This window comes from Chiloscyllium punctatum, chromosome 11 (genome assembly GCF_047496795.1).
Source record: "Chiloscyllium punctatum isolate Juve2018m chromosome 11, sChiPun1.3, whole genome shotgun sequence".
In the NCBI taxonomy this organism is placed as follows: Eukaryota; Metazoa; Chordata; class Chondrichthyes; order Orectolobiformes; family Hemiscylliidae; genus Chiloscyllium; species Chiloscyllium punctatum.
The window spans coordinates 54,578,537-54,606,426 of NC_092749.1; the positions used below are offsets into that span (position 1 = coordinate 54,578,537).

Consider the following 27,890-nt stretch of genomic DNA (forward strand, 5'->3'; position numbering starts at 1 on the left):
CCTGGTTAATGTTAGTCAGGCTTTGTTATAAGGAAGGGTGGCTTTCATGGAGTAATGGTCATGCCCCCACTTCTGAACTAGAAACCCTGGGTTCAAGACCTCCCTCAACCAGTCGTATAATAACTTCTCTGAATAGATTGATTACAAATATCTATGAGGAAATTGCAGCAGTTTGCCTATGACAGTCCAGCAATTCAAAGTGATTGACAACTTATGAAACTGATGCTTCACAGCAAAGCAGCAAAGTCCCATATACGGCCAGAATTTTCGGTCCTAACCTCAAAGAAGTGATCCTTTTTCACATGAACAGCAAGTGTCTGTAAGTTTCTGGGAAAGATCACAGTGTGATCAACTGAATATGTGCTGATCAGCAAGACCAGCTAGTGAAGTAACTAAGTTATGAGTATGACTGTTCATGTGCACTTTCTACCCAATCAAAACTCTTATTGGAATCTAGCCACAATAATTTAACACGGTACTGACTGAAAACTGACCTCACTTTTGCCCAGCATAAATTGGGCTTCAGCATAACCTGAGAAAAAGTCCAAGAATACCATGCAACAAAGACAAAAGCAATAAAATTCATGAAGTTTGCAACATAGCTGCAATAATTTTTTTTTCTCACTTCAAGTGGCAAAACAACCAGATTTTTTGTTCTTTTGGTGGAAAGGCTTCTTTGTTTTAAACAAAAATATCCATCCATTTCTGACAGTCAAGCTCATTTATGAGTCAATAATCAGCATAAGAACAAGAAACTAGTCTTGCAAAAGCATCATCCAAAGTTTCTCTAGAATAAATAGAATGACAAAATGGATAAAATTGTTACATGGTCATTTTGAAACATTTAGGAGATCATAGGATTGGCAAGTTCAACCTAATGGGTGGATAAAATTTGTGCTCATTTGGATGCCAAGACAAGCCTAAATTGCCCTCAAGTTTTGGATGAAAACATAGGATGTCTTAACCAGAGGTGAAGATGGAAGAAGAGTAGTTCATATTCAATGAGGGAATGAGAATTTGGGGGTGAATTTCTGCAGCAAGTAGTTGGATTTGGTGGTTGGATTTTGTTCTGTTGGGGTAAGCATTAAAGAGTACTACGTTTACCTGGCACAATTGCTATTTCTTCTTAAACAATACATGCTTAAGGACACCAGGCCTACAATTAGATTTAGAACATATTTTTCCCCAATCTGACATTTCCAATTGATGTTATGCACTGCATCAGACCAGTACAAGTGTTTTGTGGGGATTTTGATTATCTTGGATTAGTAGAATGCCAATAACTGATGACTGTCTAATACTTCTGGTCCATGCTTTGCATAAATGTCAGTGTGCTTTGATGGATACTGGGATGATACATTTTTTTTTAAAAACAAAGGAATATGTAAGAATTACTGATCAAACAGTTTGGACCTGCCAGTTGAGGGTGCATACTGTCCCGGTATAATTGGTCACAGAATAAAATTCAATACAAAATGGATATTAATAATTATACACTTTACTCACGTTCCTCAAATGCCAAAAATCTTTGATATTGAAAATCGCATGCTGATCTCCGACATCAATGATTTAAAAATAACTGATGCCTCTGCAGTGAGAAAGAGGCATATTGTAGTGCATAAACACTGGTATGGATCATCTGAGCCAAATGGCCTTTCTCAGCATTGTGATTCTGTGATACGGCCCACAGCACAGCTCTAGGTACTTTTAATTTACAATAGAACCCCAATTATCCAAATTTCGGATTATCTGAACAAGATCTCAAGGTCTTGGTATTAGGCAACTCAGCAGTTATCAGTTAAACGGCATTATGGCGTGCATTGTTGGATAACCAAGAAATTTTTGATAACCTGCACTCAAATTACCATTTGTTTCCAGTTATCCGAATAATCAATTATCTGAACAAAATACTTCCCGCCTGTCTCATTCGGATAATCGAGGTTCTATCGTATTCCTGAATAATGCACATTATAATTGCATCTCTCAGTTAATTTCTCCATGCCAGATAAACTGACATACACAGGATTCTAAATGTAACTTTACCCTAGTAAACTGCAATTGCCGAATATATACACATGCTGTAAACAGCCCTAAGAAATGTAACTGACATTTTCTGACCTATTGATTCTAAAACTTAGAATGCTAGATGCATCCTTACCCAAAAACAATGACAAAAGTCAATCCATCATAAAAAGGCTATCCTGACTTGACTTCAGTTTTACTTTGCCCAGAAGTGTATAAAGCCCCCAGTGTGGGCTCTACATTCTCTGCAGCCTGAAGTGGCAATTATTAGTAACAAACTCTAATCAAGCATGTGCTGTAACCAACAATAAAAAGAATACAATATACAATCATCGAAAAAAATTCACACTTGCTGTTAGAAATTAGAGTAACAGAAAGCAGCGAGCAACACTGCCAGCAATAAAGGTTATCTTTGAAAAATGTTAGAGGGTGGATCTTTCTAAAGTCACAAGTTGCACAATGGATTGAAAGAAACAACAGAAAAAAAACTGACATCAAAAAAGAAACTGGGAATGGAGTATAGTATGGCAGGGAGTAATAAAATAAATGGCAAATATATATTCTCAGCAAACAGTTAAGCACAACTGCACAGAAAAAGAAATAACGCCATGACAGAAAATATTAAATGGATTATACTTTGTGTTCACAGAGACATCCAGAAAAGTGATTGTATTTCCAGCGTTACTGAGAAAGGAGTAGAGTCTGAAATTCAACCTTAGTTAGTAAAGGGAAACAAGGCATCAGGCCAAGTTGAACTTCCCACAAGTGATCCATGAAACTGGTCATGAGCACAGCACTATTATTGGGAAACTGTTAGAAATGGGAGCAGCTCATTAATGATGGGAAAGCAGATAAAAGATAAAATGAATAGTTTTTTTTTGAAAAGTACAAGGGCAATCCAGGAAAACAAAGATTGAGGGAGCCTGACATCTGTTGTGGGCTTGCTCTGGAACAGATACTTAAGGAGGCACTAACCAAATATCTAAATAAGCACAATAAGGAAATCAAGAGTCAGTATGGAATTCCAGGAAATAAGACATGACAATTTATGTCAGGTTTGATTTAAAGCATAACTGTTTCTCTTTTCACTGATGTTGCCTGGGAATTATGAGAGTGTGATCATGCTTAACAAACTTACAGGTCCTTAGGACTTGCTGATAATAGAAATTCCAGGGCTGTGACACAGTCCTCCAGTTGAACCACTTCAAATCTGAGTACTTGTAGCTTCTATTACTGCCAGACCTTCACTCCGATTAGGGCTGACATGTAAATGACAGTCCAAGTCAATACAACTTCCATTACATTCTGTTAATCTTTTCATGTTGTTATTTGTAATTTTCCTCAGGCTTATTTTTTAAATAAATAAATAGATTCTGTTCAAGCTCACAGGTGCTCTGTGAAAAGGACAAGAAATTATGGGTTCAACTTCATTAGTTTCACCAATCATGGTTAATAAAAGGCACCATTAACGTGGGAGACAAACAGGAAGTGCACATATCATATTTATCAGGCCATCATGGAATATTGCCATCCAGCACTCACTCAGCAATGCCATGGAAACAGAGTGGAATGCTGACCCCAGCAGTAGGTTACTGTGCAAGAACAAAATCTGAGAAATCCTGAATAGGACAAATTGTAGCAAATCTGCAAATCTGCACAAGACCACAATCAAAATGTTCACAATTAACAACTTAACTACATATTACTACATAATGCCAATCACTATTGCAATTATACATTGCTGGTAATTTAGAAGTCTACATTGCAACATAAACCCCCCCCCCCCCAAAATAACATGACTAAAACATGGTGGTGTAATGTAGGATCACATCCAGCAAATAATAGCTACTTACTGGATTAGTTCAACATCAAGTCACAGTATGTTCAAAGATATGTAAAATAGTGCTCAGATACTTCATGTCCAAAGTGGCTCGGTATGAACAGGGAACATTTCTCCAATAATGCATACTGACAATATATCTCAATTAAAATAATAACATTCAAATGTCTTTTTAAAAAAACATTAAGCTGCTCTCAGCCTTGTTCTCTGAAATACAGACACTCTTATTATTTCAAAATTCTCTTTTCTTTTCCCCCTTACATCCTATTCCAATCAAATTGCTGGTATGTGTCCAAAGTCTAATGGCCTATGAAATGGTCACTAGTAAGTTGTCAGGAGACTCAGAGCAACTTGCCGGTCTTTGGAAATGTGCCTAGACTCATTAATTGCTTGTATTTATTCAATGCTTTTATACCAACAATAATGTCCTAGGCCTATGATGTTTCATAGCGACACAAGTGAAAAGAAGGGGAGATTGAACTAAAGGTTAGGTAGGAGGGGTAGACAAAAATTCAGTCAAATAAGTGCATGGAAATTAAACATACACAGGAAAATTATGGCTACTGGAGACCAAAAATATTTTTAAGGTAGACTTTTTCAAATCAAGAAATGTCGGAACATTACCACTGTAACACAAGACCTCCTAAAATATCAATGTAACTCTGGAATCGATGGGTCTTAAGTCCAGGCCTTCTATTCGTAAGGTAGGACTCTAAACTGCAGCGTAAGCCTCCCTGACCTTGCCTTGATCATAAGGTTAGAGGCGGTGTTTTCTGATGACTGCAGAATGTTCAATTCCTCAAATGAGGCAGTCAGAGTAGAGAGTGCGGTGCTGGAGAAGCACAGCACGTTAGACAGCATCCGAGGAGAGCAGGAGAATTGATGTCTTGGGCATAAGCCTTTCAACAGGAATCAGGGCTCTGATCTCCATTATCTGCAGTCCTCACCTTCTCCTAAATGAGGCAGTCAGTCAAGCTGCTAAATAATTAGCATTTTCTCTTCTCTCCTGTAGTACAAATTGTTACAATAGTTTGAAATTTAGCACTCGAATTTATCTTCATGAATACAAGGTGAAAATCTTCAGCAATATATCCATCTTTTCAGCAGTATTCAAAATCTGTACTGTCAAGTGTCTAATAATTCAATTTCTGCAAATGATGTTACTAAAGGGCAAAAATCTAGAAGCAGGAAGGACCAAGGATAGATCTCCAAGGAATTTTGGAGGAGACAATGTGCACTGAGGAGAAAAAAAACCACTGGCAGAAACATTCTGCTCACGTAAAATTGGAACCAATCCGTCATTGTTTAGCCTCTTTCTGTTATGGGAGGGATGAAATCTCATTGCAGGGATTTCAACAGAAGGTCGAGGGAGAAGTAAACATTGATCAGGTCACAACACGATCAAGCCTTGTGCTGAGATGGGTGAAGGAAGGAAGGAAGATTGAAACACAGCAGTAGCATGAAAGAACAGAAGAGTAAGAAGTTGAGGTAGATGATGGAGGTTTTGAAAGAAAAAGAGTATCAATTACTTTATTGGGACATCAGCAATCTAGAGAGAACACAGCCAAAGGAGCATAAGATGGGCCTCTAGAATTACATCATTTTGCTAGAGTGGGGATGGGTGGAAGATGAGCATTCAAAACTAGGGAGATGGGAATTAGTTTGATGGGTAAGAGGATGGAAGAGGTAGAAGCAGCTTTTAAAAGATGGCCTCACTGTACTTTGGTGACAAAGAAAATCAGGTGTTTCACAGACTTTGAAGCTCTTCACTAATGCAATGGAAATAAAAGATGTTGATGTATAGAATATCTCCACATACACTTAACAAATATCAGTATTTAGTAAAGAATGTATCTATTTAATGTAGTTAGATGTTTTACTTCAGCATCCAATGGGATGCTGGGCAAATCATTTGAATCACAGCTCTCAGCATAATATAATGTCATTAAATATTTTGAGTAAATTTAGCACCAACTCGCCTCCATTAGGGAGCTGGCAGGTCATGCAGGATCTTCCCACAAATACATTGTCTTATATTATGTCTTGTATGAGGGCAGAAATCCTGATTTAAGACACTTGCCAATGGAGAGCTGCATCATAGAGTACAATGAAAAGAAAACACAGATGAGGGTAAAATCATTCAACAAAACTTCAAGGACAAGAATTCTCAGTAGTGTATTATCCCACAGAATTCTGGATTTTTATCTCATCACCAATTCTAACAAACAGCATGAACATCAACAACTTGTAGAGTTTCTTTAACACACTAAAAGATCCAATAGTATGCACAAAACAATTCTGGTGAGGAATAGTGGGTTACAGAAGATGAATGAATGTGATCAAAAATGTACATTTTGAATGGATGTTTTATACTTGTGCTGATTTTATTCCTTAATAAAACTATATTCAATAATTCTAAAAAAACCTCACATTTATGTTTTTCTGGACCACCAGATATTTCAAAGCCCATTACAGCAAACTAAGTACAGTCAGCCAATTTACATGCAGCAAGCTTCCACAAACATCACTGTGATAATGATCACAATGTGATGTTGGAGATGCTTAAATATCATCCAGAATGCTATGAAAAACTCAAATAAAAACAAAATACTGCAGCTGCTGGAGATCTGAAATAATAACAAGAAATGCTGGAGAACTCCACAGGTTAGTATCTGTGGAGAGAGAAACAGAGTTAATGTTGAGGCCCTTGACTATTTTGAGTTAGGAATCAATATTCATTCGGTTTCTCTCTCCACAGGTGCTGCCAGACCTGCTTAATTTCTCCAAAACGTTTTGTTTTATACCAGGGATAACTCCCCTGCTCTTCTTCAAAATAGTTTCAAGAGATTGCTACATTTGATTCAGTAGCAAGATGAGAAATGGACTTAACATTTCAGCTGAAAGACAACTCCTCCAATAGCAGAGCACTCAGTCGGTACTCCATGGGAGTGTTAGATCTGATTTTTTGGCTCAAACCCTACTTTGAGATTTGATCCCAGAAACCTGTGACTGGAGGTAAAACAGTTTGAGCCAATCTGACATCATCAAACCACAAGAAAAGTTATTGGATGTAAACTAGTGCTCGTTAGCACCAAATATTAGCAAGTATAGGTTTCCTCAATTATTCTTTGAAACATGCCTTTTTACAAAACTTTCTTTTTAAAAAAAACCAATGAAAATCACGAGTTTTTCTATTCATTCAGGAACCTAAATAGCATTTAATACAATCTACAAAGAATGAATAAAAATCATTTTAAAAGTGCCATAGGACAAAGACTTGTGTAATTATTACTGTACAATTATAAGTGAGACACTGAAATTGTTGGACCAGGTTACCTACCAACATTAATCACAACAGAATATCTATGGATCAAGTGCTCGAGAAACAAAGAAAAACCATACTGATGATAGCTTATTGATTGCTAAAATAAGATTAACACATACATGCAAGTACTATAACATAGTAAATTGTACTTCATTTGGCAATATGAAAATCTATAATCAACTCCTCTTAAATTCTTACCGGTATAGCCTGCTGTCCAACCCCATGAAGACACCATAGCCAGCAGCCATTTGAACATTATTCCTTCAATGTGCCAGAACAGCTTACAATCAATCAATTTCAATGGCTGAAGAACTATGAGATACAAAACATAAGATGGAATCGCAACCAGGTTGTTGACGACCATAAAAAGAAATCGGATTGTGCCTTTCACGAAAACCCAGCTACCATGCTGTATTTCCTTTCTGTTCATTGCCATGCCTCGACTGAGCCCTGCAGAAACAATGATAGATTATTGCACAAAATGAAAAAAAAGCAAAAATAAACACAATAAGATTAACACATACATGCAAGTACTATAACATACTAAATTGTACTTCATTTGGCAAACATGTTGTGATTAACGTTTGTTCTACGTAATGACATAAAAGTGATATAGTTATTTCTTGTCATCACTTAATTAGTACTGAAGTCTTAAATGTGTTATAACCCTGCAGATCATCGTTCAAAAATACTGGTGACAGGGAGGTAAAGGAACCCAAAGAAAAGTATTGGTATCGGAATCTTATGATAGTATTCAGCATTGAAAGGTCATACTATGAAGTAGAACTCAGCAACTGCACAGCTTGCAATGAAGCTTGAGAATTGTCTTGGGAGCAAAGCAGCTATTGCCCAAAGGGCAGTAGCTGTCAAGGTCATTGTGTATAAGTAAACCAAGTGCAAAATGTAACTAATGAACTGAACTGTACAAAACTGAATCAGTCATAAGTTGGACACTTTTATCATGAAAGCCTATATAAAAAGTGTGGTAGTGCACAAAATTCAGCTATACTAAATCTGCAGTTATGTTCCATTTCTGGAGGAGGATTTGCAGCTGAATACTCTGAATTGTACACCTGCTGCCAGGAATAAGCTTTCCAACTTCAACGAAACAATTATTTTGAGCACAAGTGCAAGCATTTGCTTTTTTCAAAACACTTTTTAAACTTACAAAATCCTCAAAATTCCATTATCTGAACACTTTTTAAACTGACACTGCACTAGATTATACCTCCCTCAGTGGGGAACCTAAACACATCTGGAGTCTCTTACTTGAGCCACTGCATACTCACGCCAGGTTGAGATCTGACTGGAGACTTCTTGTGCAAGACAGCAGAATTATTAAGAGTGTAACTGTGCTACTAATCTACATTATTTACAATTAACTTTAAAGAGCTGTCTCCTACATTTGAGAGCACAACACAGTACATATAAAAAAAACTGAAGTGCAATAATATTTGTACTAATTTGGTCCAAAAGCCAAAAGTTACTTCAAAATTGCAATCACAAAAGCAATTTTATATTGGGAAGCTTTGCTAGAAAGAAAATGATTATGTTATAAACATATAAATACTTCAAAGTTAACCCTTCTTTACTGAACAAATCTGAAATGTGGAAATTGTATTTGTCTTCTCCATTCACCATACATTTACCTCATTTTAACAAAGTTAGTATTGATCTCTCATAGCGCTACACCAAAGAAATTCAGGGAAACACAATTTGAACTAAGGATTCAATTAACATTTTCGTACGATAAGAAAACCTCAACATATTCAACAGAAAAAAAGTGTCAAATGTCAACTTTTGAACACTGCATTTCAACAGGCACTTCGAACGAGACTATCAGCAGGATGACACTCAAGTATTGTACAACCACTTGCGTCATTTTACATCAACTTCCTTTAATCGGTTTAACAAAAATAAACAATGACTTTGGGTTCTAAAAAGACAAAATTAAAAGCTAGTCCCAGACAAAGTTTACGATTCTAGGCTAAATGCAGATTATCCACATTTGGGAATCCTAGGCAATCAATCCTGTAGAATACATGCGTGAAAGGTACACTTTATCTCGCTTAACATCTCGTCCTGGTCGTTCATTTACTCTGATCACGACTGCCAAAAGGCAGGTGACTTAGTTTTCTTGTTGCTTGAATAACATCTAATATATTTGCTTATGACTTCCACACCCGCGATTGGGAGGGGGGGCGAAACAATCGAACAGAACTAAAATATCCGAACCCTTTCCCAAACAGAAGTAACAAACAGAGTCTTACCTATGCTGCTTGTGGCCCAGTGTGTAGAAACGGATATAAGACCAAAATGAAGAGAACAACGAGAGAACGCTGGACGGTTACTATAGTGGCAGCTGAGGGGTCATGGACTGATCGGCTGGGCGGTTACTCAAAGATATGTCGGGGATGAGCATCAGCTGCCTGAAGCCACTGGGCCAAGAATAAGCTTGCTTCCTTACTGATCTGACAAAAACGACAAAAATACAAATAAAACAATCGGTATTTGATACCGTTCACGACATCGGCACTTGACCAGTGATAGTGCTAACCCAGCCCTTACTTGGTGCCATGCTCGTATTGGAAGGAGACTTTAAACCTATGATGTTCACTTTCAAGCCAATCAACTACAACATTAAATGTTGTCTCCTTCCTCAACCGCCTGCCTTTATTAAAAAATACAAGTAATCTCCCGATCTTAATCCTCCCTGTCCCTCCGTGTAAAGATATAAACTGCTTAGTTGGTTTCTCGATACAAACCAACAAGCAGAATTAAACCCTCTGGAAAGAGAAAAAAAAAGGACCTGGCTGTTTTATTGTCGAGAGGATTGTAGCCCCGTCCTCTCTGAAGCAAACCTCGACCATGAAGGAGAAGTAAGCAGCCCGGCTGAACAACTGACACACATACTGTCGCTCTCACATGGCTCCAGGCGCTCTCTGCAGCAGGCTCGCGGCTCAGCGCGGGGCGGGGCCGGGTGCTGCGCATTCACCGCGCGCCCTTCCACAACCCGGGAGCCCGGCACATTCCGCTCCGACAACCTTCTTGTCTCCCCATTTACAATCTCCGGCCTTCACGTAAACCGGCCCCGGGGACCCGCGCCCACCCCCTCCCACGTACGTACGAACGAACGAACGAACGACGCACCGCGCCGGTGACGCGCTGCCGAACAATGGAAGGGAACGCGGGAGCAAAGCGAGCGGTGCCGGGCTCTTTCTAAAACCTTGACGAATGCTGGCGGCGCTCCGGCTAAAATATAATCACTGACTTCAGTATCCTGGATACCAGCTGCTGGAAATCAGACAGCGCTCGTGGGTCCGATTTTAACTCAGCGTAAGTTTTACTGAGTTAAAAGCGTGTTCAGTGTTTCGGGTCAATTACCTTCAAATAGAAGTGGAAGAGGGGGGAGAGACCGTACAAAGGGAGCCATGATCCTGTTCGTACCAGCCAAAGGCTATTAGTCATAGAGTCGTACAGCACGGAAACAAATCCTTTGGTTCAACTCGTCCATGCCGACCAAGTTTCCCAAACTAAATCAGTTCCATTTGGCCACTATCCCTCTAAACCTTTCCAGTTTGTGTACCTGTCCAAATAACTTTTAAATGTTTTGGCTGTATCTGCATCTACCACTTCCTCAGGCAAGTTCATTTCGCACACGAACCACCCTCTTTGTGAAAAATTCGTCCCTCACGACCCTTTTAAATCCTTCCCCCTCACCTTAAACAAATGGTCCCTAATTTTGAACTCTGCCACCCCCCCCCCACACCAAACCTCTATAAAGTCACCCCTCAAAATGCATCTCAGATTAAGTGTGAAAAGAAACACCATTACTATCCAATCCTCACTTGCTGCAGATTGCTCACATGTTGCATTGTTTAAGACCAGGAAGGAAATAATAGACCAAATAACAACAATAGTAATTGTACCTGTCTCTACCACTTGGTGCTGAAGAAGGGTTACACTTGAAACGTTGACTTCTCCACCTTCTGATGCTGCCTGGGTTGTTGTGTTCTTCCAGCCTCCTGCATGTCTACCTTGGGTTCCAGCATCTGCAGTTTTTATTGTCTCTACCACTTCCTCTGGCAGCTTGTTCCATATAGCAAATGCTCCATCCTCTGTCCTGGAAGACAGAGTTCATTTCTAAGTAATGTTAACCTTGCTTGTTTCCACCTCCATTGTCCACCATCCTCTTGGTAAAAATAATCCCCTCCGTCCCTTCTGCAATTACTTTAAATCTATGCCTTTGATTATTGCGCTCTCTTTTAAGAGAAATAGCTCCTTCGTAATTTCATACACCCTTCATCTTCAAACTTCTAAATCATATCATATTTATGTGAGAGGTTGATTTAGGCCCGCTCTGCAATTCTGGATCATGGCTGATCATCTACTTCAATGGCATCTTCCCACACTATCCCCATTTCTTATGTCCTTAGTAACTAGGAATCTATCAAGGTTTCTGTCAAATATATCAACAGTCTTCCGGGTTATAGAAAAGGCTGAGCCACTGGATGTTGAAAAGACTATGGGCTCAGGCAACATTTTCAGCAATAGTTCTACAGACTTGTGCTCCAGAACTTGCTGCACCCCTAGCCAAGTTGTTCCAGTATCCGGGTGTAAGTTTGCTCCTGGAGGTACATTTTCAGATGTTTCATCACCATACTAGGTAATGTCATCTGTGAGCCTCCAGTAAAGAGCTGGTTTTCTGTCCCACTTTTTAATAATGTGTCTTGGTCTCTTAGGGTGGGTAATGTGATTTCTGGTTCTTTTTCTCAGAGCTTGGTAAATGGGATCCAAATCGATGTGTTTATTGATGGTGTTCCGGTTTGAATGCCAGACCTCTAGGAATTCCCGTGCATGTCTCTTTTTAGCCTGACCTAGGATGGATGTGTTGACCCAGTCGAAGTGGTGTCTTCTTCGTGTGTATGTAAGGATATTAGTGATAGTGGGTAATTAAGTATTTGGTCTGTGTGTTGTGAAGAGAGAATTGAGATGGATGATAAATGTTGACTAAACCAGCAATGACCAGATCACACACAGACCAGAAACTTAACTACAGAAACAATCATCCCAATGCCCACAAACGGAGCTGCATCAGGACATTATTTAAACGGGCCACAATACGCTGCAGCACCCAGGAACTACGAGCAGCAGAAGAAAAATACCTATACAGCGTACGGGTACCCCATAAACACAGCCCATCGATTCCTAAACAACAAAACCAAACAAGCAAACACAACATGCCCAGAAACTCTAGTCACATTACTATACATCAAAGACATCTCTGAAATGACTAGCAGACATAATCTGACCCCTTAGCATCATTACAGCCCACAAACCTACCAACACACTTAAACAGAGGCTGATGAACCCAAAGGACCCTATACTCATAACCAGCAAAACGAATATCATTTACAAAATACCATGAAAGGACTGCAAGAAACACTACATCAGACAGACAGGCAGAAAACTAGCACCAGGATACACAAACAACAACTAGCCACTAAAAGACATGACCCACTATCACTAGTATCCTTACATGCACGAGAAGAAGGACACCACTTTGACTGGGACAACACATCGATCCTAGGACAGGGCAAACAGCGACACGCACGAGAATTCCAAGAGGCTTGGCATTCAAATTGGAACTCTATCAATAAACACTTAGATTTGGACCCCATTTACCAACCTCTAAGAAAAAGAAACAGAAACTATATCAGCCATCTTAAGAGACCAAGACACATTAATCGCAAATGAGACAGAACATCAGTGCTTCACCAGAGGCTCACTGATGATGTTACCTAGCATGGTGATGAAACATCTGAAAACAAACCTTGCAGCTTATAGAGCAACGTTACAAACTGACTGTCAACCTGAGCTATAAATCTTCTCAAAGATTCTTCCAGTATAGCTATAATATTGGTATTCACCCAGAAATATGGAAAATTGCCCAGGTATGTCCTGTGCACAAAATGTAAGATAAATCTAAACCAATTTCCAGTTCTTCAGTCTTAACATCAATTTTCAGCAAAGTGATGGAAGAGTCATCAACAGTACTACCATGTAGCGCTTCCTCAGCACTAGCCTACTCCATGCTGCTCAGTTTGGGTTCTGCCAGGACACTCCATTCCATATTTCATTATAACCTTCATCCACACAGACAAAAAGCTGAATTTCCCAGAGATGAACTAAAAGTGACTGCTCTTGACATAAAGGCAGCTTTTGACCATGTATGGAATCAAGAAACCATAGCAAAATTGGAATCAGTGAGAATCAATTGATTTGAGTCAATCCTAGGACAAAGGAAGATGATTGTGGCTTTGGAAGTCAATCAGTTCAGTCCCAGGACATTGCTGCATGAGTTCCTCAGGGAAGTGTTATCGGCCCAATCATCTTCGGCCAAATTGTCAAGCAGCTTCCTTCCATTATAAGGTCAGAAGTGTGGATATTTCCTGATGATTGCGCATTACTATTCATAGTTCCTCATCAGACACTGAAGCAACTTATGCTCATGTGCAACAAGACCTGGACGATATCCAGGTTTGGTTTGATAAATTGCAAGCAAAATTCATGTCACACAAGTGCCAGCAATGACTCTCCAAAGAGGGAGAATCTAACTTTTGCCATATATATTTAATAGCATTACCATTGCTGAATCCCCCATTATCAATATTCTGGGGATTACCATTGACCAGAAAATTAACTAGATCAGCCATATAGACTATCTACAAGAGAGGGATAGAGGCTTGGAATTCTGTTCCATGTAACTCACTCTCTGCCCACCATCTACAATTCAGGAGTATGTTGGAATATTCTTTACTTGACTGAATACTCAATAATACTCAAGAATCTCAACACTATCCAAGACAAAGTGAGTACTTGATTAGCACTTTATTCACCATTTTCCCCATTCACTCCCATGCACAGTGGCAGCAGTGTGTATCATCTATAAGATGTACTGCAGTAATTCACCAAGACTCGTCTGACAGTGTCTCTCAAACAAATTACCTCTGTCACCTCAAATGGCAAGGGCCACTGATGCAGTAGAGTACGACCACCTGAAAGATTCCCAGCAAGCCACACACCATCCGGTTTAGGAACTGTATCAGTGTTCCTTCACTGTTGCTGGATCAATATCCAAGATATCCTTCCCTAAATAGGAGTGCAAATGTACATATACTCCAAAGACTATTAAAGTTCCAGAAGGTAGCTCCTCACTATTTTATGAAGAGAGAATTGAGATGGATAATAAATTCTGGCTAAACTAGCGATGACGAAATCCCATAAATTAATTTTAAAAACGCCTTCAATAGAAATGGGGGTAAGGTGCTGGCATATGCCGCTCCATAGTAATTGCATTATGTAAGCACTTGTGAGCTAAACCTACAGATTTAGCCACTCCAGGCAAGTTCAAACATTACGGTAATTAGTAATCAGAATCAAAATTATGTGCTGAATGTAGACTTTCAAGCAAGCAGGCTTTATTAACTCATTTGTGATTTATTTTCACCCATTGAAAAACCCTCTAAATCTAGGCTGATGCATCAAATGTAGTACAAAAGGCATGCTGCACGGTTAGATGTACCCTACAAGGCCCTTCAGATGGAGACAAAAGATTCCCAAAGCACTATTTCAAGCTAAAGAGTAGGCAAGCACTCCAAGTGATATACAAGCAGAAAATGCAAGAAATGTTCAACAGGTTAGGCAGCATCTGTGGAAAGAAAGATAGTTAATGTTTTAAATTGATTACCTTTTCTCATCAGGCCTAATCTCTTTCACTGTTCTAGCCAACGTTAATTTCATGACTAACATGTTCAAAACAAATTATCTGGTCTTTAGTTTATTATTCTTCGTGAGAACTTGCTGAGTGCAAATTGGCTGATTTTTTAACACTTGAGGATGGAGGCTGCAATTCACGATTACTATTTTTTTTCTGTAAAGGATTTTAGAATGTCCAGTGGTTGTGAAAATAAAATTGCAAATCCTTCTTCTTCAGTCAGCATTGATCATGTATCATTGATATTTTGCAATTACCTTAGAAGTTTAGGTTCCTATAACTGAGGACCTTTGTTACTTTAGAGCCCAGCTTTAAAGCTGAAAAGTTCAGAGGAGCAGATTACTTGTGATAAGGTAAAGAGAGATACTGAGGGTGAATTGAACTTTAAAACTAAGTTATCTAATTGTAAAGCATTGCACTGATAAAGAATAGAAAATGATAACATTCCAATTCCCTTCATAACCAACAGTAAATCAACAATTCATTGTTGGTCTATGAGTAACTTATACTCCTGATAGCCTATCTGTAATTTGTAATAATGTTACCTGTTGATACATATTTTGAAAAATACAGAAAAAATCTCCCTATACTCACAACATGAAGTCTGTCTGTCCAGACATTGTTAGTTTTTTTTTGTCAGGTGTGACTCACTTGTCTTGGAATCAGAAAATTTTGTGCTCAAGTCTCAGTTACAGAGTTGAGCACAAAAGTATAGACTAACACTCCAGTTCTATACTGAGGAAGAATTGCCTTTCAGATAAGACATTAAAACACCTTTGCAGGTGGGGATAAAAAATTTCATTACATTATTTGAGGGAAAAGTGGGGGAGTTCTCTTTGATTTGCATGGTAATATTATACTCACGTCATTAAAATAAATTATTTGCCATTGCTTTAGTCATAAATTTTTTGGTCAGTCCAAAGGTGTGCAGGTTAGGTGGAATGGTCATACTGAAATTGTCCATAGTGCTCACAGATGCGTAGGCTAGTTGGATCAACCATGGTAAATGTGGGGTGACAGAATACGATAGGGGACTGGGTCTGGGGGGGCGCTGCAGACTTGGTGCAGACTCAGTGGGCTGAATGGCCTCTTTCTGCACTGTAGAGGTTCTATGATTCTACTGTTTGTGAACTTGTTGCTTGTAACTTGACTGCCTTGTTTCTTAAATGACAATGATGATTACACTTCACAAGTCCTTTAACAATTTTAAATTAATTCTTTGGGACACCTTACGTTCTGAAAAATACAATTATTGTCAGTCTTATTTTTCACTGTAACATTTGTAAGCCAGTTCCTGAGCTCAGATTTAATAAGTTGGAGTTTTCAAAGCATGTTAAAAAGTACACCACAAGAGGATCTCAAATGTTTCCTCCTTTTCCTATGGATCATTTAGTTCTCCATTTCAAATAATTAGCCCACTCCTATATAAGCAATGTTTTAATATTTACCTCAATGGCAACTTGTGACATGTCTAATAGTTTAATAGTCTTCACATCAAGAACCTTTCCCTTCCTCTGTAGTTCTTTCAATCTCAGTTCTCAGTATCACTGAAAATCATCTTTCACTATTTACTCATCATAATCTTTCTCTCTCACTTTTATTTTTTGCCCTTATGTCATTGAATCTTTTCTGGTGAAGGAAGTAGTGGTAAGAGCAAAGTCATTTTCATGCAGAGAGTGGGACCTGGAGGTTACTGCCCAAGGAAATGGGGATTAAGAATGATTTCAAAGCATTTGAGCAAAATAACCTTACAGGCCTACAGGGACAGAGTGGGAAAATAGAACTGGTTAGATTGCTGTACATACAAAGGGACAAATAGGCTGAATGGCCCACTTGTGTGCTGTACTGGTCCTACTATTGCTTCCACCTCTGAAATAGATGCTGGCCTGTGCCTACCTGATCCTCTGGTCACCCTTTCTTGCTCTCCCCATTCCCATTTGACTGCCTGTACTGTGCAGTTCCTCACTTGATTGGTTCTGGCACAACCAGCCCTGTCTTTTGAGACCAATAGTGATGGTATGACATCACTGAGATGAAGGCTTCTGTGTAGCAGCACCTGTTGATGTCAAAGATCTAAGGATGGGAGTAGCTGTTCTGTGAGAAATTTAAAGAAAATGGAGTACTGGGCTGCAAGCAACGATATCTGGAAAGATTGGAACACCTATAATTGCTGGACTTCAAAAACAAGCAAGTGACTCAAAAACAACAAGACATAATAAAGCTAAATACTGTACTACTTACACAATTCAAAAACATTATTTTTTAATGGGCCTTGTTAACAGGTGAAGAAGAATGGGAAGGGTATATGCAAAATACTTTGTGTTCAATTACATATGCATTTGTTTCTTCTCCTGCTATATTCTATAGCAAAGTTTGGAAAATGTTTGGCAACAGTTGACCCAGAGGGGTTGTTGAGGTGATGCACAGGTAATAAAAGTAAACATTTTTTCAAACTGTAATTGTTTAAAAAAAAAAGTATTGTAGATAAGAAAAAGAAGTTTTCACAGGGGTTCCTAATTTAATTATGCACTTGCCAAAACAAATCCGTAATGAGGCCCAGGCATGAAGTACCGTCTATAATCGTGTAAAAGTCAAAATTTTTAGACTTTTTTTTAAGGTTAAGTTTATGGACTACTATATAGATACTACTTTTGAGGGGCTGAAATTCAGGCTATAGTCCAAAATACTGTATGATTAGCAGAAGCCTTCCTTTTGCCGATCTCTGATAACTAACTGGTGAAACTCTTATCTAGTTCAGCAGGCAGCTTTTGTGCAATCTTGGTCCTCTGCTGAAATACTAAGTCATGCCTTCTCATGAACCTTGTGCACTATCCAGCATTTGCCTTAAAATCTGAAATTCCATCCTTCTTTAATTTGGTTCGTGCGTGGATTCACGTAGCTTCATGACTAACACATTTTCCAGTTTGATAATTTTCAAGTACCCTTTCAACAACTTTTTTCTCCAATTGTGCCACTTGCTAGGTTTACCTCTGTTGGAACACTTTTGTTTTAGCATTGTCTGAAGTTGGCTCGATATCTTTCTCTAGTCTCTCACAAGTTTGTCAGAAACACAAAAAAGGAGTGGTTGTCACCTGACTCTGACCTCTTGCGTCTTAAACTTTCATGCCAAATTTGTGTGGATTGTACATCAAAACATATAGTAGCATGAAAAAAATTAATTTCCTCATCGTAACATTTATGTATAGGATAACACCTTGACTCACAAATGTTGATCTGTTACCTGTGAAGAACTAGGGTTGACTTTTACACAAGATATATGGAAAATTCCAGATTTTTTTGGCCAAAAATAGGGGTCGACTTTTATGTGAGATCGACTGTTACTCAAAGATATATGGTAATCAAATATGGATATATATTTCAAAGTATTAAATAAATAATTACATCCGAACAAATGAAAAAAAGACAGAAACTTCCTCAGTAAAGGTTTATTTTAGCTACCTTTATGTATGCTTGCACACCAACTGTGGCATCATCATCTTCGGCAAAGGACCAAGAAACAGCAGACAATAGTTCTGTTGGTTACACCTGGAAAGACATTATTTTAATCTCGGATGCATTTCCTCTAACACAAGACAGCAAATTATATTCCAAGGCTTATAAATATTGTACTTATTTACATAATTAGGACATCAAACCAATTAGTTTACAATAGAGGATAAAATTGGTTTAAGCCTGTTTTCAGGTAAAGAATGGCCATTATATTTGGAATGCACACTCAATTGCATGGATCCAAATAAGAATCTTGATTAGTTAAATTAAAGTGGTTTGTCAGTGTTATTGTTTATTGGCAGTTCGCCTAAGGACAGGGTATAGGGAGTTAATAATAGATCACTATGCATATTCTATTTAAAGGTGGTGCTCTGAGCAGACTGTCAATGTTGTTTGGCAGAATGCCTGATCACCAGAACTTTCTGACAAACACCAAGACAAATCTTGGCTGGTGATGAGAAGGGCACTACCTGTCAGATCTTTCATGCACATCCAGACTCTCTCAGGCACTGAATGCTGCCCTTGAAGCAGCTGCAGGGGATTGGGGTGGGTGGGTGCAAACAGTTGCACACTTCCTCCTGGAGTGTGCCTTTGCAAAGATAATTTGGAGAGAATGCAGTGGTTTTTGTCAAGGTTCATCCTGAGTAGTTCCATGACACAGGACACTGCTCTACTGTCTTTTCTGGTTGGCACAGCAAGACAAACAATGACTGCACCTGGAGGACTATCAAATCATTGAAAGGTGCTCATTTGTGTGCCTGAAACTTGCTGACCTCAAACAAGTTTTGCGGACTGGCACATTCTAAGATCCATGGGCTGGGGGAAGCACTAAAACTTGGGATGTTGCCACCATTGCGCCATGGGGAAAGACCACCGACTAAGGTCTTTCTGCCAATGTATAATAAGGATCCTTTCAGTTCCTAGACCCCTTAGAGTCATAGAGTCATATAGCACTGAAACAGGCCCTTCAGCCTGACTTGTCCATGCTGACCAAGTTTCCGAAACTGAACTCGTCCAATTTGCCTGCGTTTGTCCCATATTCCTCTAAACCTTTCCTATCCATTTCTAAATGCCTTTTAAATATTGTAATTGTACTTGCTTCTACCAAATGTATATAAACATTTTTCCTGCATGAATTAAAAATACCTTTTTTATTTGCAATTGCACAGTAGCGCAGGGATATCAAATTTCTGTATCATTTGTGTCTCTGTATTTCTCTCTGCAAAAACTGTATGGAATGAATTAAGAACCGAGAATGTACAAGGTACAATTAGTACGTTTGCTGATGGCACTAAAATAGGAGGTATCATGGACAGTGAGGAAGGTTCTCAGAAATTGCAGCAGGACCTTGACCTGCTGGAGAAGTGGGTTGAGAAATGGCAAATGGAGTTTATTGTAGAAAAGTGTGAGGTCTTGCATTTTGGAAAGTCAAATCAAGGCAGGAGTGTAGTGGAAGAGAGGGATCTTAGAGTTCAGGTTCACAGTTCTCTGAAAGTGGAGTCATAGGTAGACAGGACAGTGAAGAAGGCTTTTGGTACACTGGCCTTAAGTCAGGGCAGTAAGTAAAGAAGTTGGGAAGTTATGTTGCAGTTATACAGGACATTGGTGAGGCTGCACTTGGAGGAGTGTCGTTAATTTTGGTTACTTTGTTATAGGAAGGATGTTATTAAACTGGAAAGCGGGCAGAAGAAACTTACAAGGATGTTGCATGGACTCAATGATCTAACTTATAGGGAAAGGTCAGACAAGCTACATTTTTTTTTTCTTTAGAGTGTAGGAGACTGAGGGATGGGACCTTATAGAGGTGTATAATATCATGAAAGGCATGGATAGGGTGAATGCACTCAGTCTTTTTCTCAGGGTTGGGGACTTGAGGGCATTAGTTTAAGGTTAAAGGGGAAAGAATAAAAGAGATCCTGAAGGGCAATGTTTTTACACAGAGAGTGGTACACATATAGAATGAGGTGCCAGTGGAAGTTGTTGAGGTGGGTATAGTAATATTTAAAAGGCATGTGGACAAATATTTGGAAAGTAAAGGATTAGAAGGACATCGGCCAAGTGCAGAGAAATGGGGTTAGTGTGGGTGGACATTTTGGTCGGCATGGACCGGTTTAGGCCAAAGGACTTGTCTCCTTGCTGTAGCACTCTATGATTCTATTATTCTAACCCTTCATACTTGATTACAGTTTTTTTTTATGAATGAAGTATATTTTTGCAAGAAAAGAAATAAAAAGACAGTCTGCAACTTTTAAAGAGAAGGTAACGTTTGACTACTGACAACTATCTCTGAAGACTGCTGACAATGAAGGAGTGGGTTGTGGGCATCATTAATCATTTGTCCCAACATTTTGTGGCTGTTCTGTTCTGACATTCTTCTGGCTTGTCGGGTGTTGAGAGGTGATTTGTACTTGACACATTTTGGTAATACCCATTTCCTCAGGCATTCATGTAGGAAATACAGTTGTTCGCGGGTGGCACTCAGTCGGATGGCGTTGGTTCCCCATCTTTGAGCTTGCGCCCATAGATGTTTGTAATTTTTGAGAAGATCTGTAGCTCAGGTTGAGGTTCAGGTTGTAAGTTTGCTTGTTGAGCTGGTAGGTTTGTTCTCAGATGTTTTGTCACAATGGTAGGTAACATCATCAATGAGTCTGGTGAAGTGCTGGTGTTAAGTCCCACTTTCTATTTATTTGTCTTGGTCTGTTAAGGTGGTTGATATCATTTTCAGTGATATCACATCACCTTCAATGACAAGACCTACAAACAAATCAACAGGACACCCATGGAATCTCCAATATGAATATTCTTAGCAGAAACAGTAATGCAGAGACTCGAATGTCCAACCCTCCCCACGATCCAACCCAAGCTTTCAGTCTGCTATGTGGGTGGCACCTGTGTCATCACTAATCGGAACAAATTAGAGCAATCCTACAATATCATCAACAACATCTTTACTGGCATAAATTTCATCAATGAGGAAAAGACCAACAACAGACGCCCCTTCCTAGATGTCACAGTGGAATGAACAGTCAATGGAGAACTACAGACCAGCATCTACAGGAAAGCAACACACACACAACAGATACTCAACTACAGGAGCAATCATCCCAACACCCACTAACGGAGCTGCATCAGGACATTATTTAAATGGGCCACAACACATTGCAGCACCCAGGAACTATGAGCTGCAGAAGCAAAGTATTTATACAGTGTATTCAAGAACAGTGGGTACTTGATATACACAGTCTGCCGATTCTTAAACAACAAACCCAAACAAGGAGACACAATAAACCCAGAGATTCTACCCACTACCATACATCAGAAGCATCTTGGAGATGACTACCAGACTACTCTGACCCCTTGGCATCATGGTAGCCCACAAACCTATTAACACTACTGATGAACCTAAAGGACCCTATAGCAACAACCAGCAAAACAAATGTCATTTACAAAATACCCTGCAAGGACTGCAACAAGCATTATATTGGAAAGATAAGCAGGAAACTAGCCACCAGGATACACGAGCACCAACTAACCACCAAAAGACATGACCAGCTATCACTAGTATCCTTAAATACAGACGAACAAGGACAACATATCCAACTAGGATAAGCTAAACAGAGACACACATGGGAATTTCGAGAGGCCTGGCATTCATATCAGAACTCCATCAATAAACACATCGATTTGAACCCCATTTACCAACCTCTGAGAAAAAGAACTGGAAAAGATATCACCCACCTAAAATGGGAAACCAATGCTATCCAATTGAGCGCCAACCACAAACAATTGTATTTCCTACATAAATGCCTCAGGAAGCAGGTATTACCAAAATGTGACAAATACAAACCATCTTTCAACTTCCCACAAGCCAGAAGAATATCAGAACAGACCAGACACAGAACGTTGTGAGAAATGATTAACAATGCCCACAACTGACTCCACAAATACGAACGGGAAATTTTGCGCCAAAAGACTTTGTACATCTACACGGCTGACCAGGAATGGACAAGCACGTTAGAACGCGCCATCAGCATCAAACAACAACAGACCAAGACAAAGAAAAAACTATCCCTACAAGAAAAACTGGACAAGCTCGCATAAAAGAACAACACAGACAATTCAGAAGCTTGGATTAAGAACCTGTCGAATTGACCACTAACAGATGTGGAGAAAGCCGTCCTAGTCAGAGGGATGAACTATAACTACAGAGACATGGACAAAAAGAACTTCCTAGCAGCATTGGAATCAGCCCTAGAAGACAACGGACTCAAGAAAGAAACCCAGCACACCATCAGACAATAGCACCAACACTAAGCAGGAAGAAAGAAGAGAACACCGTCAACACACGGGAAAGGTAAGCCCTAAAAGGACTCAGAAAAGTCAGAAATATTGTAATCCTACCTGCAGACCGTCATCCTAAACAGAACACAATACATTGAAAAGGTGAACCCACTGCTCACAGATACCAACACCTACCAACAGATGGCGATGGAGCCGACTCCACAGCTAGAAAACTGTATCATAGCATAACCGAAGAAACTCCAGACATCAGGCAAAATTAACAAGACAGATCTCCAAAGAAAGAAACCTGAAGGATCCAACATACCCCGCTTCTATGGATTATCTAAGATGCACAAACCAAGGGCCCCCGTCAGACTCATTGTCTCACCCTCTGGCACACCGACATACAAACTAGCAAAAGAAATTCACCATAAACAGAAATACCTTGGAGAAGACTCATGCCACTCAACCCACTCACCCAAGAATTGTTGAACATCATCAAAGATACCAAGATGGAAGAGGACAAAGTCATGGTCTCCTTCGATGTAATGGTTCTATTCACATCAATTAACATCAGCCTGGCCAAAGAAACACTGACCTCACTAATAGATGAACCAAGGACACAAACACCAGACAGCACCAACTGCATCAGCCAGGACAGAATCCTCAAGCTAGTAGATCTGTGACTCACTACCCACTTGATCTTCAACGACAGGACCTACAAACAAAACAACAGGATACCCATAGAATCACCAATATCAAGATTCTTAGCAGAAGCAGTCATGCAGAGACTCGAATGAACAGCCCTACCCATGATCCAACCCAAGCTTTCAGTCCGCTATGTGGCTGACACCTTTGTCACCATGAAATGGAACAAATTAGAGGAAACCTACAATGTCATCAATGGAATCCTTACTGGCATAAATTTCACCAAAGAGGAAGAGAACAACAACAGACTCCTTTTCCTCGATGTCACAGTGGAACGAACAGTCATTTGAGAAATACAGACCAACGTGTATAGGAGAGCAACACACTTAGACCAGATACTCAACTATAAGAGCAATCATCCCAACCCCCACAAACTGAGCTGCATCAGGACATTATTTAAATGGGCCACAATACATTGCAGCACCCAGGAACTGTGAGCAGCAGAAGAAAAATACTTACACAGCATATTCAAGAACAGCAGGTACCCGATAAATGGAGTCCGCCAATTCTTAAACAACATACTCAAACAAGAAGACACAATACGCTCAGAGACTCTTGCCACATTTCAATCCTATCTGGTCTAGTAGCCTGTATCTCAGTATTCTCCTCAACAACATTGTCTTTTTCTAGTGCGAATACTGATGAAAAATATTCATTTAGCACTTCTCCTATCTCCTTGGACTCCATACACAACTTCCCGCTACTGTCCTTGATTGGCCCTAATGTTACTCTAGTCATTCTTTTAATCATGATATACCTATAGAAAACTTTAGGGATTTCCTTGATCCTATCTGCCAATGACTTCTCATGTCCCCTCCTGGCTCTTCTTAGCTCTATCTTTAGGTCCTTCCTGGTTAACTTGAAACTCTCAAGTGCCCTAACTGAGCCTTCAACTCTCATCCAACCATAAACCTTCTTCTTTCTCTTGACAATCGATTCAACTTTTTTAGTCAACCATGATTCCCTCTCTCGACCACTTCCTCCCTGCCTGACAGGTACGTACTTATCAAGGACACACAGTAGCTGTTCCTTGAATAAGCTCTACATTTCAATTGCGCCATCCCCTGCAGCTTCCTTCCCTATCCAATGCATTCTAAATCTTGCCTAATCGCATCATAATTGCCTTTTCCCCAGCTATAAATCTTGCCCTGTGGTATATTCCTATCCCTTGCCATCACTAAAGTAAACATAACCGAATTGTGGTCATTATCACCAAAGTGCTCACCTACCTCCAAATCTAACACCTGGCCGGGTTCATGACCCAGTGTCAAATCTATTACAGCCTCACCCCTTGTTAGTCTGTCTACATACTGTGTCAGGAAACCCTCCTGCACATATTGGACAAAAACTGACCCATCTAAAGTACTATAACTATAGTATTTCCTGTCAATATTTGAAAAGTTAAAGTCCCCCCATAACAACTACCCTGTTACTCTCCCTCCTATCCAGAAACATCTTTGCTATCCTTTCCACTATATCTCTGGAACTATTCGGAGGTCTATAGAAAACTCCCAACAGGATGATCTCTCCTTTCCTATTTCTAACCTCAGCACATTCTACCTCATAGACGAGTCCTCAAATGTTCTTTCTGCCACCGTAATACTGTCCTTAATTTACAATGCCACATCTCCCCCTCTTTTACCATCTACTGTGTTCTTACTGAAACATCTAAATCCTGGAACCTGCAACAATCATTCCCTCTCTATCCGTGTCTCCAGAATGGCCACAACATCACGGGTCCCAGGTAACGGCCCATGTTGCCAGTTCACCCACCTTATTCCGGATGCTCCTGGCGTTGAAGTAGACACACTTCAAACTTCCTTCTTGCTTACGGTGAACTCTTACGACCTTGAAACCTTATTTCTGACCTCAATACTCTCAACCTCCTAAACATTGGAATTACAATTTAGGTTCCCATCCCCCTGCTGAATTAGTTTAAACCCTCTCGAAGAGCGTTAGCAAATTTCCCTCCCAGGTTATTGGTACCCCTCTGGTTCAGGTGTAGATCATCCTGTTTGTAGAGGTGCCACCTACCACAGAATGTGCTCCAATTATCCAGGTATCCAAAACTCTCCCTTCTGCACCATCCCTGTAGCCATGTCTTCAACTGATCTTTCTCCCTATTCCTCGCATCATGGGTAACAAACCAGAGATAAACAACTCTGATTATTCTAGCTCTAAGCTTCCACTCTAGTTCCCTGAATTTCTGTCTTAAGTCCCCATCCTTTTTCCTATCTATGTTGTTAGTGCCTATGTGGACCACACTTGGGGCTGTTCCCCCTCCCCTTAAATACCCTGAAAACATGATCTGAGACATCACGGACCCTGACACCTGGGAGGCAACATACCAACCATGAGTGTCTCTCGTTCCCACAGAACCTCCTATCTGACCCCCTAATTATGGAGTCTCCAATGACTAATGCTGTGCTCCTCTCCTCCCTTTCCTTCTGAACAACAGGGACAGACTCTGTGCCAGAGATCTGTACCTCATGGCTTACCATGATAAGTTGCTCCCCGCGCCCCCCCAAACAGGATTCAAAAAAGTACACTTGTTATTGAGGAGAACGGTCACAGGGGGTCCCTGCACTGTCTGCCAGTTGCCTTTCTGCCCCTGACTGTAACCCAACTGCCTTTTTCTTGTACCTGGGGTGTGACTACTTCCCTGCAACTCCTCTCTGTAACTCCCTCCACCTCCCGAATGATCTGGAGTTCATCCAGTTCCAGTTCCTTAACACTGTTTTTGAGGAGCTGGAGTTGGGTGCACTTCCAGCAAATGAAGTCAGCAGGGAACTAGTAGTGACCCTTATCTCCCATATTCTGTTGGAGGAACATTCAACTGCCCTAACCTCAATTTCCACTATTCTAAATTCCCAAAGAGAGTATTGAAAAATAAAGAAAAGAAAAAGTCATCTTACCAATCCGATGCACAGAACTCCTTTTTTTTGGTTAGAGGAGGAGGATGGGTGGGAGACACCACCGAAATAGTATTTTGGGTAACGCAACAGCCCAAGTGTATTACCTCACTTACTCAGCAGTCCCATGTCCGCTCCTGCTCAGTGTGCACTCTGCCTATTCACGAAATAACTTTTTAAAGCAGTCACTTCCTGGCAGCCCCCTGTTTGTCACTCCCGCTCCTCCTGCTGCTAAACAAAAATGGACAGCCCCGATACAAAGAAGGACACCACTTTGACTGGGACATCATATCCATCCCAAGACAGGGTAAACCGAGACATGCACGGGATTTCCGAAAGGCCTGGCATTCAAATTGGAACTCCATCAATAAATGCATCGATTTGGGCCCCTTTTACCAAATCTCTGAGAAAAAGACCCAGAAATGTTATCACCCACCTTAAGACATATAAATAGAAAGCGGGACAGAACACCAGTGCTTCACCGGAGGCTCACGGATTATGTTACCAAGCATGGTGATGAAATGTCTGAGAACAATCCTACCAGCTCAGCGAGCAAACTTACCACCTGAACCTCAACCCGAGCTATAAATCTTCTCAAAAATGGGTGAGAGTCATTGAGCAGACAGGGTACATGCAAGAGTGAATTTGGTAAAATATATTTGCAGTGGCAGAGTTAAAGTAGTGGCTTTGAGTGTTTGGGAGCAGAAAGAAGATGGTGGCATATACCCTTCTGGAGCTCAGAAAATCATTGACCTTCTTGCACTGCTATGTTCAATTTAACTAGGTTATAACACTAGCTAGGGTCGCAATCTGCAACCCTGCTGACTGTGTCTCACAGTATAACCTCCTTTGATGGTCTAAAGGATAAAGAAGTACCCTTCTCTTCATCACTCCATCCACCAGCACCTCAACGTCCTTGTGTGCAAAGTGGGTAATTAACTTGTCTTCATGTGTCATGTCTTTGGGGGTCACCTTGCAGGACTACAGAATTAGAGACAGTTCCTGGCTTGCAACATATGATGTGGTGAACAGCTGGGGTATAAGTAGTGTGAACTCCACCTCTCCCACTGTGCAATTTAATAAGAAGGTGTCCCAGAACCCATAATTAATGACGTAAGGAGAGGAAGATTCCCAAGAAAAGGTGCCCTAGGTCAAGCTGAGCAGGTGCCATGAATCCCATTTGACAAAACACTTTAAATGAAAATAGGAAAATTCCACCAAATGTGTTTCAAGAAGATGTGTCTGAATATCTCTAAGTTTACTGGGAGTGGATAGATTGCCTTACTAATTGAGAACAGAGTCTGAATAAATGGATAATTTTCAGGTGGCAAAATATATATCAAGTGTTGCTGCCCCCTTGACTATTACAACTTATGTTAATCATTTGGACAAGAATTTTATTGTAGCAGAAACTGCTGACGAAATAGATGGGTAGGAAAATAAGTAAGTAAAAGAAAATAAAATCCTGGAGCAAGTGAGGTTGAGGGGTGACCTTACAGAAGTTTATAAAGTCAT

The 27,890-nt window shown here is 40.0% G+C and overlaps 2 protein-coding genes across 10 annotated transcripts in view; one reads left to right on the top strand and one right to left on the bottom strand.

The window, feature by feature from the left end:
• The window catches only part of lpgat1 (lysophosphatidylglycerol acyltransferase 1), a 118,100-nt gene extending 106,963 nt beyond the window's left edge, over window positions 1-11,137 (bottom strand). The window contains exons 1-3 of one of the 7 annotated variants that reach the window (XM_072580836.1): window positions 11,117-11,137; window positions 9,458-9,658; window positions 7,386-7,637 (exon numbers count right to left, since the gene is read on the bottom strand). In XM_072580836.1, coding sequence (XP_072436937.1) covers window positions 7,386-7,623 — 238 coding nt within the window. In that variant the 5' untranslated portion in view covers window positions 7,624-7,637; window positions 9,458-9,658; window positions 11,117-11,137. Of the gene's footprint in view, window positions 1-7,385; window positions 7,638-9,457; window positions 9,659-9,996; window positions 10,266-10,571; window positions 10,676-11,116 lie in introns of those variants that run through there. The other 6 variants (XM_072580835.1, XM_072580834.1, XM_072580832.1 and 3 more) reach the window with 6 other exon arrangements.
• nek2 (NIMA-related kinase 2) overlaps window positions 10,352-27,890 on the top strand; it is a 54,286-nt gene continuing 36,747 nt past the window's right edge. For all 3 annotated transcript variants that reach the window (XM_072580828.1, XM_072580829.1, XM_072580830.1), the window contains exon 1: window positions 10,352-10,523. The gene's annotated coding sequence lies outside the window, so the exon portion shown is untranslated. The remainder of the gene's footprint in view (window positions 10,524-27,890) is intronic.